Source organism: Vanessa atalanta, chromosome 30, assembly GCF_905147765.1.
Source record: "Vanessa atalanta chromosome 30, ilVanAtal1.2, whole genome shotgun sequence".
NCBI lineage: Eukaryota > Metazoa > Arthropoda > Insecta > Lepidoptera > Nymphalidae > Vanessa > Vanessa atalanta.
In genome coordinates this window covers 2997690-3010467 of record NC_061900.1, presented here as the reverse complement: position 1 = coordinate 3010467, position 12778 = coordinate 2997690, and the positions used below count along the sequence as shown (strand labels likewise).

Below are 12778 nucleotides of genomic sequence, written 5' to 3'. Positions count from 1 at the left end.
TTTTTATTCTTGCATATCCGGGTAAGGCGGCCATTTTGTGGTGTCGTTGTGGCATTAAAATATTCCTCTCCCAATTTCGTCTATTTTACATGGGAGTATTACTTTTTGTTTTGATTGATAGACATTCAAGTTTGGTTGATTTGATGAAACTTTTTTAATTATTTTAAAATGGAGCAAGATGTTGACACTGGTTATAGAACTTTTTGCTGTACCTGCTTAAGTTCCGATAGAAATGTTATTTCCATAAATGGACTTACGCAAATCTATCAAGTTTTCAGATTAATAATGTATGATTACGCGGGTGACCGGGTAAGTTTTAAAAGTTTTAATAAACTTATTTTATATTTAGTGAACATATTACATAAACAATTACGTAAATATGTAATATATATCTTTATTGAAATAATTAAGTCTGTCAGTCAAAAATTATAGTCCGATTTTTCACAAAATACGAAATCATAATAAATTGTTTACAAACCTTCGATTAGATCTAAAATAAGAGAAATCTCATTTTGAATTAGCTGTTTTATTTAATTTTCCAGTAAAAACCTATTAAAAAACCCAACAAAACATAAACTTTCGATTGTAAACACACAACAAAAATTAGAAAATAATAAAACGATCTTATAGAAATTTTATTTAATAATTTCTTATCTCTACTAACATAAACATACATACTAGTTTCACAAAAATGTATACATATATTATATACATATTTTAAAAAATAATCGTCAAATTGCGAAAAAAAAATTTTTTTTTTTTCTTTTAAATAATATATAATTTAAAATGTTTATAAAGTAGCGTTAGACTAATGGTTGCATAAATAAACATAATTTATACTTATTTATAATTCCAGTATGGTGATTCAATAATAGAATTGGACCAGCTGGTCTGTTGGGAGTGTCTCGCCCTCATGAAGAAGATAGCACGGTTTAAAAGACAAGTTCACAATGCTCAAGAGCATTTACGAGTTCTGGCTATGAGCCACTCTCAAGAGGTATTATATTATATATATATTATATTATATTTAACTATCTTGCCGAGATGGCTAAGTGTACCGAGAAAGCCTAGATAGAATGTGTACATCTTAACCAATGATTGCAGACTTAAACCCAGGCTACCACCACCACCACTGAATTTTCATGCGCTTAATTTGTGTTTATAATCCATGGTGAAGGAAAACATTGTGAGGAAACCTGCATGTGTCTTATTTCAACGAAATTCTGCCACATGAGTATACACCAAGCCGCTTTGAAGCAGCATGTTAGAATTGCGGCATATTGCCTTAGCCCAGCACTGGGAAATTTGCATTACATTCTATACTTTCAAAAATTTCAATGAATATTACATACCTCACATATATATTGACAATCTCAATATAGGACATGTTACTTGTAACTTGTACCTTGTCTCACTGGCTTAGGTAGTTACCACCGAGTCATCATACATTCTACTGTCGAATATGAGATATGGTTACCAATAGTACCAATGTCGATGGCCAGCGGTGACCACTTATCCCCTACAGGAAGTCCTCTTTCCAGTTGGTCCAAAGATATTGTAGCAATGTTAAAAATTTACTTTAAATTTTTACTGAATCCATATAGAATATCATAGTTTATTCAAGATTTCGGCCAATAATGTTTTGTCAAATTAATATCAAAGTGGTTTGTTTGTCTTTCTCCTGTAGTTAAATACACTGTAAGCCGTAAACTCTTTTGTGAAATTCCAATAATATTTTTATCTTTTCATTTCAGACAATGGACCACACGTACATGTCTCAATCATTATCATCTCTCGAATGTGTTATAAAGACGGATTACGACAGAGTATTTGTCAATTATACTAATGACATACAAGAAAATATAATAGATGATAAGGAAATACGTTCCGATTGGCCACAGCACTACATAGCGATCAGCACCGCACAAAATGTCAAGAATGAAAGCTATGACGTTGCTCAGGCTCTACGAGATCATATAACATTGGGTATAGACAATCAAGTTATGGGAGGTAAAAAAAATGTTTTATCCTACATGCACAAATTACTGAATGGATTGTAATGAAACTTGTATCTTGGTAGTAGGGCTTTGTGCAAGCCTGTCTGGGTAGGTACCACCCACTCATCAGATATTCTACCGCCAAACAGCAGTACTCAGTATTGTTGTGTTCCGGTGTGAAGGGTGAGTGAGCCAGTGTAACTACAGGCACAAGGGACGTAACATCCTAGTTTCCAAGGTCGGTGGAGCATTAGTTATGTAAGGAATGGTTAATATTTCTTACAACGCTATTGTCTATGGGCGGTGTGGACCACGTACCATCAGGTGGCCCATTTGCACGTCCGCCTACCAATATCATAAAAAAAAAACTCAATATAGCTCAGAATAATTGATAGGCTGTAAAATCATTGTGATTTTGTTATTGACATAGCATGTTGACATAATGTTTGATGTATGCAGTCATTTTGTCTTTATTGAATGCACCGAACTGAAATGTACCTTATAGAAATCATCCCTAAAGAAATAAAAAAGGGTGAAAAATATATAGAAGTGATAGATTGATGCATCATCTGTGAGTTTAAGTACGATATAATATTCAGACGTGTCGCAACGAAGCTAGTATCTGTATATAAATATGTATATATAGACAAAAGGAATATAGTTTAGTACTGTACATTCTCTTGTTGTCAACTGTTTTTTTTTCTGCTTGGTATAGATAAGATTTAGTGCTAGTTATATTAAAAAAATAATAATAGTATTTTTTTTTTTCAATTTAAGTAAATTCATATGTATTTTCTCCTTTTCAATAATGACAAGGCGACCACCAGGGCCGGATGTACCATATGGCTTTTTGGCCTTCAGCCCAGGGCCCCGTGGATTCAAGGGGCCCCAGCTACGTCAAGTCAAAAATAGACGATAATGCGAAAGAATCTATAACTTTATTAAATAAAACAGTTCATATGGTTTGCAGCCCTGCGAGTCCTGCAATTAATCAAACCCATTCTATTAATTTAATTCAAGTCTACGTTCAGATATGTCTTAGATGGGCCCTTAAGTAGTGTTAGCCCAGGGCCCCCTAAACTTACGGTCCGGCCCTAGCGACCACAGATGAGGCTGTAGATATCTATGACTTTGTTTCAAATCCCAGGTTAAGCTAAGTCAGAGCTTAGATTTATTTGTATATGTATTTAACTGTAAAATAATGACATTTAATTTCAGTTCCAGAAATAGTATTAGAAAACCCTGTAACGGGTGTGATGTCTCACATAGTGGTCGGCACGGATGGTTTGGTCACGAGTGATACGTTCACGGCTCAAGCCGTTAAGGGTGAATTACCGGAGCTTATCATAGAGTAAGTATTCAAAACGTATTCTTAAAACATCAAAGAACAAACGAATTGTTTTATATTATATAGGTAGATTGGCAAGTAGACAATAAGATGGTAAACAACGTACCACGTAAACGTACCATAGACGTTTTAAAAGCGTCAATACTGTTATGTTTTAAGGGCCTAGCGATGTAAAAAGTCCCAGGATTACTCTCCTCTCATTAAAATATACTGATGTTAAGGGATAATGACAATGTTCACAGTTGAGAACCACTTGCGATCTGTTTTATTAAGTTATATTAAATAAAGTTCATAATGAAAAGTATATCTTTTCATGACACATTATATACAAGGCAAACTTTCAATTTCATGGTGATCGTCCATACAATATAGATCAATTAATCACATACAAATATATAAGTATATAAGACCCCCCCCCCCCTTAAACGTGTCATGATGAATAAAGTGCCTTGTTGTCTAATTCCAGCCCGACCACAACAGCGGACACAGTCATAATAAGCCAGAAACCGAAGCTGTCAAAATTGAGTGCACACAAGGATCTGAAGTCGGGTTACATAACCGAGTATATGTCGGAGGCAGACATGCTAGCTATAAGGTGAGATATTTTTAATAAATTATTCACTACCAGATGGCACATTTGGGGACATTCATTTATTACGTAAGACGATTTAGGGGGGAGGGGGGTCGTCCATGTCTTATGTTTCAAGGGGGTGGGAAGGAGTTTCGATAGTTCTTACCTAAGATCAAAAATGTTAAAATTATTTGAAAAAACGCGGGAAACCGCGCGTTTGCTGAGGTTCGCTCGGATGCGTACCTTTAGAACCTTTGAAATTACAAATAAACACACTTCAAAAACGTTGTTACTTTGAAAAATAAACCAAACGTTGTCAGCAACGACGTTTTCTTCTTTAGATACTTACGTAATAAATATTAAACAGGGGAGGGAGTCGGCCCGATCTTATTTTTTCTTATATTAGGTGGGGAGGGCATCATAAACTAGCGATAATAGTCTTACGTAATAAATGAATGGTCCCTTTGCTAGTCTGCCTGCATACCATTTTAAATCAAATTATTCTTATGATTTCAGAGAAGAATTAAAGCAGAAGGTTCAGTACACAAGCACAGCGTACAAGTGTGAACTCTGTATCATAGGATTTTACACGCAGCAACAGGTGGAGGATCATTTCATAGCAATGCACAGAGAGGTGAATTTTAATTTATACTAGCTGTGCCCGCGATTTCGTGAGCGTTTGAATTTAATAATGAAGTTATTGTTGTAGCCTAAGTTACTCCTTATTACATCAACTGTCTGCCGGTGAAAGTCCCGTCGAAATCGGTCCAGCCGTTCCAGAGATTAGCCGGAACAAACAGACAGACTGACAAAAATTGTAAAAAAAAATTATTTTGGTTTACATATGCATTGAGTAAAAAGCGGTTATTTTAATATTACAAACAGACACTCCAATTTTATTATATGTATAGATAAACTTGAAGGTGTTCGATGACTGTTCCGAGGACAATCTCAGGTGAGACGAGCTAACTGCACAGACTTATTGTCCGAGCTCTAGCTCATGTGCTTTTGATTGATAAAGAGTAACTACAGAGTATCTTGCCCGTTACTTTCTGCTCGGTAGAATCAACCGTTTCATTTCAGAATCAGTTCAGAATCGGTTGTAGGTTGATGTTAAATTTTTTTCTTGATGTCATTTGTAGGTTGGCATGTGAGCCACCTGATGATAGATGGTCACTATTGCCCATATTCATGGGAGCAAAACGTTTACCATTCCTTACATCCTGTCCCCTTGGAAACTAAGATTTTATGTCGTTTGTTAATGCACGCTGGCTCACTCGCCATTTAAACCGGAATACAACAATAGGCTATTTGACTGGTTTTTAAAATCCGTGTTATATTATTTAGTAGAGGTTACGGAACTCAGTAGAAGTTTTTTTTTAAACATCTTATTAAAAATTCAATATTTAAATAGCGCGCGAAAACGCTACTTTGACAATATGGCGCTGCAATGGCGTCGGTGACGTCACTTTCCTGTATTGTAATCTGTGCCACATATAATCCACATACAGTAGGCGAACGAGGTTAACATGCAAGTGACGTCGTCATAAACCCGACCAATCAGGAGCGTTTTTTTTTAAAATGCATTTTTATTTATAGATTTTTGAATAAATTAATTATTATTTTCAACTTTCGTTGATAAATAACCATTTTTAAACTACTAACTACTAATTATTGCTGATTGGATTGAATATGATGAATAAGTGGTACCTACTCGGACGGTCTTCCACCGGGTGTCCTCAAACCATATTGTTTTTACAGAAACCGGGTCACGCAACGTGCAAAGTGTGCTACGTGTACGTACAGGAATCGAAGTTGGACGAACACACGCACAGCCATTATTTGAGATACGTGTGCAAGCTGTGCAACAAGACGGAGACTAGTGTTAAACTCATAACGCTCCACGTCCGGGCGCACATGGTTAAACCGACGCCGAATGCTGTCATACAGATCGGTGACGACTTCGAAGGGAAGGTATGTTTAGTTTTTGTCTTCTACTGGCTGTGCCCGCGACTTCGTGCGCGTTGTTTGAATTTAATTTATTCGGATATTGTAGCGTGATTTCATTTTTATTCTATATATATAATTCTAAAATAAAAGTAACCCAAGTTACTCCGCGTTACATCCGCTATCTGCCAGTGAAAGTCCCGTCGAAATCGGTCCAGCCGTTCCAGAGATAAAAATTGTAAAAAATGTTATTTTGGTATATGTGCCGTGTATGACAAACAGACACTCCAATTTTATTATATGTATATAAAAGCGAAATACCTCTCACTGATTACTCAGGGAATCTCAGACACTATAACACCTACAAATAAACTTGAAATTTATCAGGTAGGTTCCGTAGGGTGTAGACATCCCCTAAGAAATTATTTTACGCAACTCAACACCTGAGGGGGTAAAACGGGGTTTCTAATTTGTGTTTTATTAATTTCGCGCGTGTTTTATATATGTGTAAGATAAGGAGATAACGACGGAATATTTAAATCAAAGGATTGTTGTATCTTTATTCCTTCGATTGTAATAAGCGAGATTAATAAATCTGGTCCTTCCCGAGCCGGATATTCGAACTCTTGATTTTTTTTTAAATTATTTTTCGAAGTAGTAGGTGGATTCGTATATGGTCGTTTTAAATAGATTTTTAACCATGAAGTATTTTATTTTTGTGATATCGGTAGGCGGACGAGCAAATGGGCCACCTGATGGTAAGTGGTCACCACCGCCTATAGACAAAGGCGCTGTAAGAAATATTAACCACTCTTTACATCACCAATGCGACACCAACCTTGGGAACTAAGATGTTAAGTCCCTTGTGCCTGTACAAAGGCTCACCCTTCAAAACACAACAATACAGTGTACTGTTATTTGGCGGTAGAATATCTGATGAGTGGGTGGTACCTACCAAGACGGGCTTGCACAAAGCCCTACCACCAAGTATATCAACTAGTTTTAAAGTCAACACTGCCACAACTTCAGACCGGAACACCACATTAACTCAATATGAATATTATGTCGTAGAACTTATTAGTGAGTGGTACCATCAGTGAGTTGGAGACTTGTGACTTAAACTGCACAAGGCAACCCGAATACGGTCGCCGTTAATGCCTTTTTCCATAGCATTTTATTTAATATTTTTACTAGATTTTTGACCATTTTTTTTTATTTAATTATATAATTTTTATATTAACAGGTACGTAAGAAAAAGAAGGACCCCGAGAAGATAAAGGATGAAGGCAAAGCGCCCCCCACTCCGGGAGATCTCAGGAAGCTCCTGTCGAAGACCACCATAGTTGGTTACAAATGCTTGGAGTGTGATATGTTTTTTAAGTGAGTTTGTTTCTTAAAACAAATCTTATATATGAATGTTTCTTGCCGGTTCTCCTCGGTAGAATCTACATTGCGAACCGGTTGTAGCTTTACTTTAAATAGTTTGTTAAATGACGATTCAAAAGTGCTTGTAAAAGCCTACTTGAATAAAGTATATGAAGATCGGTTATGGTCTCATTTTGAAGAGCTCCAGCCGTAGATGTGCAGAAAATTAAAGACATTTCTTGATTTCACAATATAAAATATTTTAGAGAGCGGCAAAAAGTTACCGATCGGTTAGAGAGCTGTAAAGAAAAAGTGAAAAACTTAAACAAAATTAAAGTAAATCGTTTTCGACGAGCTCCAATTCTGAGTGAACTAAAGTATACCAATAATTATAACTATTTGATGTTAAAAATTTAATCTAAAAAAGGTTTCATAATTTTGGCGCCAAATAATAACCCAATTCATATGTGAGCGTTTTGTGCTAAGAAAAGTCCAATAAAAAGCGGGCAACTTGTCCAACTGCTGGGCTTCTTGGCTTTACCTCCTCTTCCTTGAGAAGTTTGGTGTCTTAAATTATGCTTTCTCAAGATGTTTAACTTCAACGCCATACGAGATGAGAATTAAAAATGGAAATAAATTATCCAGATCCTCTAACAATTGGGATCATTGCTAAGTGTAATTATAATCAGTGCCGGCGTCAGGGCGGGGCGTTATGAGGCGACGGCCCAGTGCGCCAAATCGATATCTGAGGGGGTCGAGATCTGGAGCCTCCTGCCTCCCGTCCTACAAACATACTGTCTGCATATGTTTAAAGTCGGTCCTCGACTCGGTCCAACTACGCTCGCTACGTGTACAAAAAAAAAGTCGTTCCATGTGTTCTAACGGCCATCCTGGACCTTCCCAGTCCGACCTTGGTCATATAAAAGGACGCCGAATGCACGTCCAGCCCGTTACGCCTATATGGTAAAGGCCGGTCCTTATAATAATAAAAATAAATGTACATAATACATAAGCGGCCTGTAAATTTCCCACTGCTGGGCTAAGGCCTCCTCTCCCTCTGAGGGGATGGTTTGGAGCATATTCCACCAATGCTCCAATGCGGGTGTCGGAATACACATGGGGCAGAATTTCGTTGAAATTATACACATGCAGGTTTCCTCACGATGTTTTCCTTCACCGCCGAGCTGATGAATTATAAACACAAATTAAGCACATGAAAATTCAGTGGCACCTGCCTGTGTTTGAACCCGAAATCATCGGTTAAGATGCACCCGTTCCAACCACTGTCCATGCCATCTCGGCTCAAAATAAATGTAAATTAATTGAATTAAATGTTTGTTTACAGAAATTCCCGTGCTCGAAAGAACCACGTGGCTCGTTTCCACAGAGAGGGCTTGCAGTGTGACCATTGTAAGAAGCGATTCGTCAACAGGACTACCCTCACGACGCACTTGAGGTTAGTCTTATATGATTTGTTTGACATTGACTGACGTTGGTCGATTAACTAGATATTATGCAGAACTCGAGATTCTCGGTTCAAACGTCAGGTCGGGCTGATGAAAAAATGATTGGGTTTTTGTATTGGAACGTTCTCATGCAAAGCCGTTGGTCCAACGCCTGAACTCTTTCCGGTTTTGTCAGATTTGTGGGATGGGATTATGAGAGTGGGGGTGGTTCACTTGGTGGTAGGGCTTTGTGCAAGCCCGTCTGGGTGGGTACCACCCACTCATCAGATATTCTACTTCTAGTTGTGTTCCGGTTTGAACGGTGAGTGAGCCAGTGTAACTACAGGCACAAGGGACGTAACATCTTAGTTCTCAAGGTCGGTGGCGCATTGGTGATGTAAGGAATGGTTAATATTACTTACAGCGCCATTGTCTATGGGCGGTGGTGATCACTTATCAGGTGGCCCATTTAATCGTCCGCCAATAAAAAACCGAGATAAAAAAAAAAGTTAAGTGCATCTGTATCTGCGCACATCCTTTAGTATGTGGTGCGTAGTTGTCAGGTCTCGCTTGAGGTTAAAGGACTTCGCCCAAGCCGCTCTGGGTCGAATTCTTAGTCAATGATATGCAATATAGAAGCGTTACGCTTGTTTATTGAGTGACAAAAATCCACCACCGGTTCGGAAATTAAAGCCCCGACTTTAGAAGAACCGGCGATAGGAACTCAACGGATTTTTCTGTCATATTGTACAATTATATTTATAACAAAATAACCCGGAGTCATTTATCAAATCCAAAATGTGTGATTAACTAAAAAGTCATTACTTTTGTTATATCCTAAATCACCCATTCTAAGAGAAAAGGCGGAACTCGTCGCTTACAATTGTTGTGTTTCGGTTTGAAGGGTGAGTTAGCCAGTGTATGAGTTAGTCAGGTGACCCATTTGACAATCTAATCCATCCATAGTCTAGACCATATCGAATTAATAAAATATATGTTTAAATTTCCAGGTTACACGAGGGTCCGCTGCCCAGAGAGGAATGTCCGATCTGCCACAAGATGGTCCGGACGATACAGATAAAGTATCACATACAGAGGCATCAGAACACGAGCCGCTACGAGTGCAAGGACTGCAGCAAAGTCTTCAGCCATCTGGCGACGTACCAGGCTCACTTGAAGTACTCGAGGCCCCATGCCTCCGATCAGATATTTAAGTGAGTGTGTTTATTTAATGTAATAAAAACAAATAAATATCGGACAACATCACATACATTACTCGGATCCCAATGTAAGTAGCTCAAGCACTTGTGTTATGGAAAATCAGAAGTAACGACGGTACCACAAACACCCAGACCCAATACAACGTAGAAAAGTAATGAACTATTTCTACATCGACTCGGCCGGGAATCGAACCCGGGACCTCGGAGTGGCGTACCCATGAAAACCGGTGTACACACTACTCGACCACGGAGGTCGTCAAAATATCGTTATAATATATTACTATGCCTGATATTATCTTTTGAGACCAAATCAAAGTGGTCAAAGTCAAAAATCTTTATTCAATATAGAAGTGTTTACACTTGCTTATTGATTGTCAAAAATCTACCACCGGTTCGGAATTTAGCACCTCGGACCTGAGAAGAACCGGCGAAAGAAACTAGGCGGGATATTTTTCTTTTTTTTTACCATTTTGCATGTACAATGATAATTATATTTTAGTTATTTGAAACAGCCTGGATGCGGCGATCATTTCATTCCCAAGGTGTGCAGTCAACTAAAAAGTCATTAGTGTTGTAATATCCCACAAAACAACTTCTGAATCGTCACGTTCCGGTGTTAGTAGAGTTCTTATTTTGACTTTTTCTTAATTTTTATTTTTTTACAGATTTCCGTGTCCGATGTGCAATAAGGGCTACCCGACGAAGCAGGCGATGCAAGATCACTTCAACTATCAACATCTGGGCAAGACCTCGCACAAGTGTCCCGTGTGCGATAAGGTGAGTGTCCTAAACGTGATATCGGACCGAAGTCGATTTCAATGGCAGGAGGAGTTGGATAAATAAACAAGTTTGACCTTGAACTTATGACGAAAATGACGTTACAGCCGATTGCGTCCCACAAGAACGTCGAAAGGCATATGATGAGGGTCCACGGTGAGAAGAAGGTGAAGCCGAGGAACCACGTATGTCAGCAGTGTGGGAAGGGTTTCACTGTGAGTATTGTAAATATACATAAGCGTCAATGGCGCAATGGATTACGGGCCGCCTAGCGATGTGAAGTAGGATCGATCCTGACCCCTTGGGCTATCGTCGTCCCCACTCCTAACGCAAGTGATAAGCTTAAAAGGGGGGTAAATAGGAATATTAGTAATACCTTAATTAATTTGGGGCATTTCTACTATCCTAATTTAAAAAAAAGTCACGAGTTTTTGTCCGCGCGCAAGGGAGGGTCAGGTATATTAATTATATTATTTTTTGGCACGGAGTTCATTTACGCGACTGGCAGGAGAGTGAACTGGCTGAAATCGTTACGTAAGGACGAAGCGCTATGTGACCTTTTCCCATGCAGCCCAGTTTTAAAAGCGAAGCGCCCGGGTGCATGCAGAGATTGTTTCTTTCCCCACCCCCAAAAAAAAGACTTCAAAGGTCCAATTCCGATTAAGCTGGGCTAAGGCCTCCTCTCCCTTTGAAGAGAAGATTTGGAGCATATTCCACCACGCTGCTCAATGCGGGTTGGTGGATTCATATGTCGCAGAAATTCGTTGAAATTAGACACATGCAGGTTTCTTCACGATGTTTTCCTTCACCGCCGAGCACGAGATGAATTATAAACAAAAATTAAGCACGTGAAAATTCAGTGGTGCCTGCCTGGGTGTGAACTCGCAATCATCGGTTAAGATGCACGCGTTCTAATCACTGGGCCATCTCCGTTCTCCATCCTGGCGTAGGGGACACCGTGATCATGTAACTAATATTTTTTTAAACAATTTTATAGGACAGAAAAGCCCTGACGCAGCACGAGGTCATCCACTCCGGCGACCGTCCTCTTTCCTGCGACATTTGCCAACAGACCTTCAAGCAGAAAGCCTCTCTATATACGCACAGGAAACGCGTGCATAAAGTCTTCCCGGCTAAACGAGTCGTCGAGTTCATGGACAATAAAAGCGACGTGTAGGACAATTTTATACTTTTTTTTTTGTAATAAAATTGTCTTTGGATGTGATGAGCTAGTTTCAAGGTTATTTGAGTGGGTACTGTGTTAAACACTTTTAAGAAATAAACGGAAAATTAAATATACTGGAGTGTGTTCCAATGGCAGGAGGTGTAAAGATAAACAAACCTTAGATTTACGTATTCCATGCGATTTGCTAATAGTTCTGCTGTATTGTACACTACAAACAGTTCTTGGTTAATATATCTTTATTTATAATACGACACTATTACACTTAACTACTTATATACACTTGAATTTTACTTCCAAAGTTCCGATAACAACTTAGTCGTCATTGACGACCCCAACGAACACTAATGATTATATTAATCTCGACCAATCACATCGCGTCATACTATAGATCTCGACCAATCACGTCGCGTCATGTCAAGGTCAAAGTTGTTTATATATAATCCTGACATTGGAATCTACTTGTTTGGTTTTTTTTCAAAGGATCTATTAAAGGTGATAGTCGGTTATGAGTTAAACTACCTATAAGACAAGGGTAAAGGGTGACCGTATAAAACAGTCTCGATGGTTCCGTTTAAAGAACTGTTCGTATTACGCTCAAAATAATTGAACGTTATATTTATTGAAATTAGTTTTGTTTCAAATAGCGTTAGTGAGTCTACGACGTCAGTTAAAAATATGCTCTAAAGTAATGTTGCATATCGATAGTTAAGTTGTTCGCGATAGTATCGATAGTCTATCGATAGTGTTGTCACGTGTCAATACTATCGATAGTATGGATAGCTCCCCATGAGCGATACTATCGATAGTATTGCAAAAACCATTACTTTTAACCTAAACTATCGATAGTTCTGCAACGCCGCTCTAAAGTCTACAGATTCCGATATGTAATTTAAATGATATTGTAACTGGCAACATTTTATAT

At 38.3% G+C, this 12778-nt stretch overlaps 1 protein-coding gene across 1 annotated transcript; it reads left to right on the top strand.

The window, feature by feature from the left end:
• The first annotated feature begins 34 nt into the window (after positions 1-34).
• Positions 35-12778, top strand: LOC125075348 (zinc finger protein 726-like). Its single transcript, XM_047687078.1, has 13 exons — positions 35-309; positions 857-997; positions 1755-2010; positions 3216-3348; positions 3812-3940; positions 4433-4550; positions 5678-5890; positions 7107-7243; positions 8574-8684; positions 9684-9887; positions 10559-10670; positions 10778-10885; positions 11668-12778. The coding sequence occupies exons 1-13, from the start codon at positions 169-171 to the stop codon at positions 11845-11847; spliced, it is 1983 nt and encodes a 660-aa protein (XP_047543034.1). The 5' UTR covers positions 35-168; the 3' UTR covers positions 11848-12778.

Coding starts and splice junctions, on each gene's coding strand:
- LOC125075348 (XM_047687078.1), top strand. CDS start 169: ATGGAGCAAGATGTTGACACTGGTTATAGAACTTTTTGCTGTACCTGC. Junction 998..1,754: donor CTATGAGCCACTCTCAAGAG/GTATTATATTAT, acceptor TTTTCATTTCAG/ACAATGGACCACACGTACAT. Junction 4,551..5,677: donor TCATAGCAATGCACAGAGAG/GTGAATTTTAAT, acceptor TTGTTTTTACAG/AAACCGGGTCACGCAACGTG.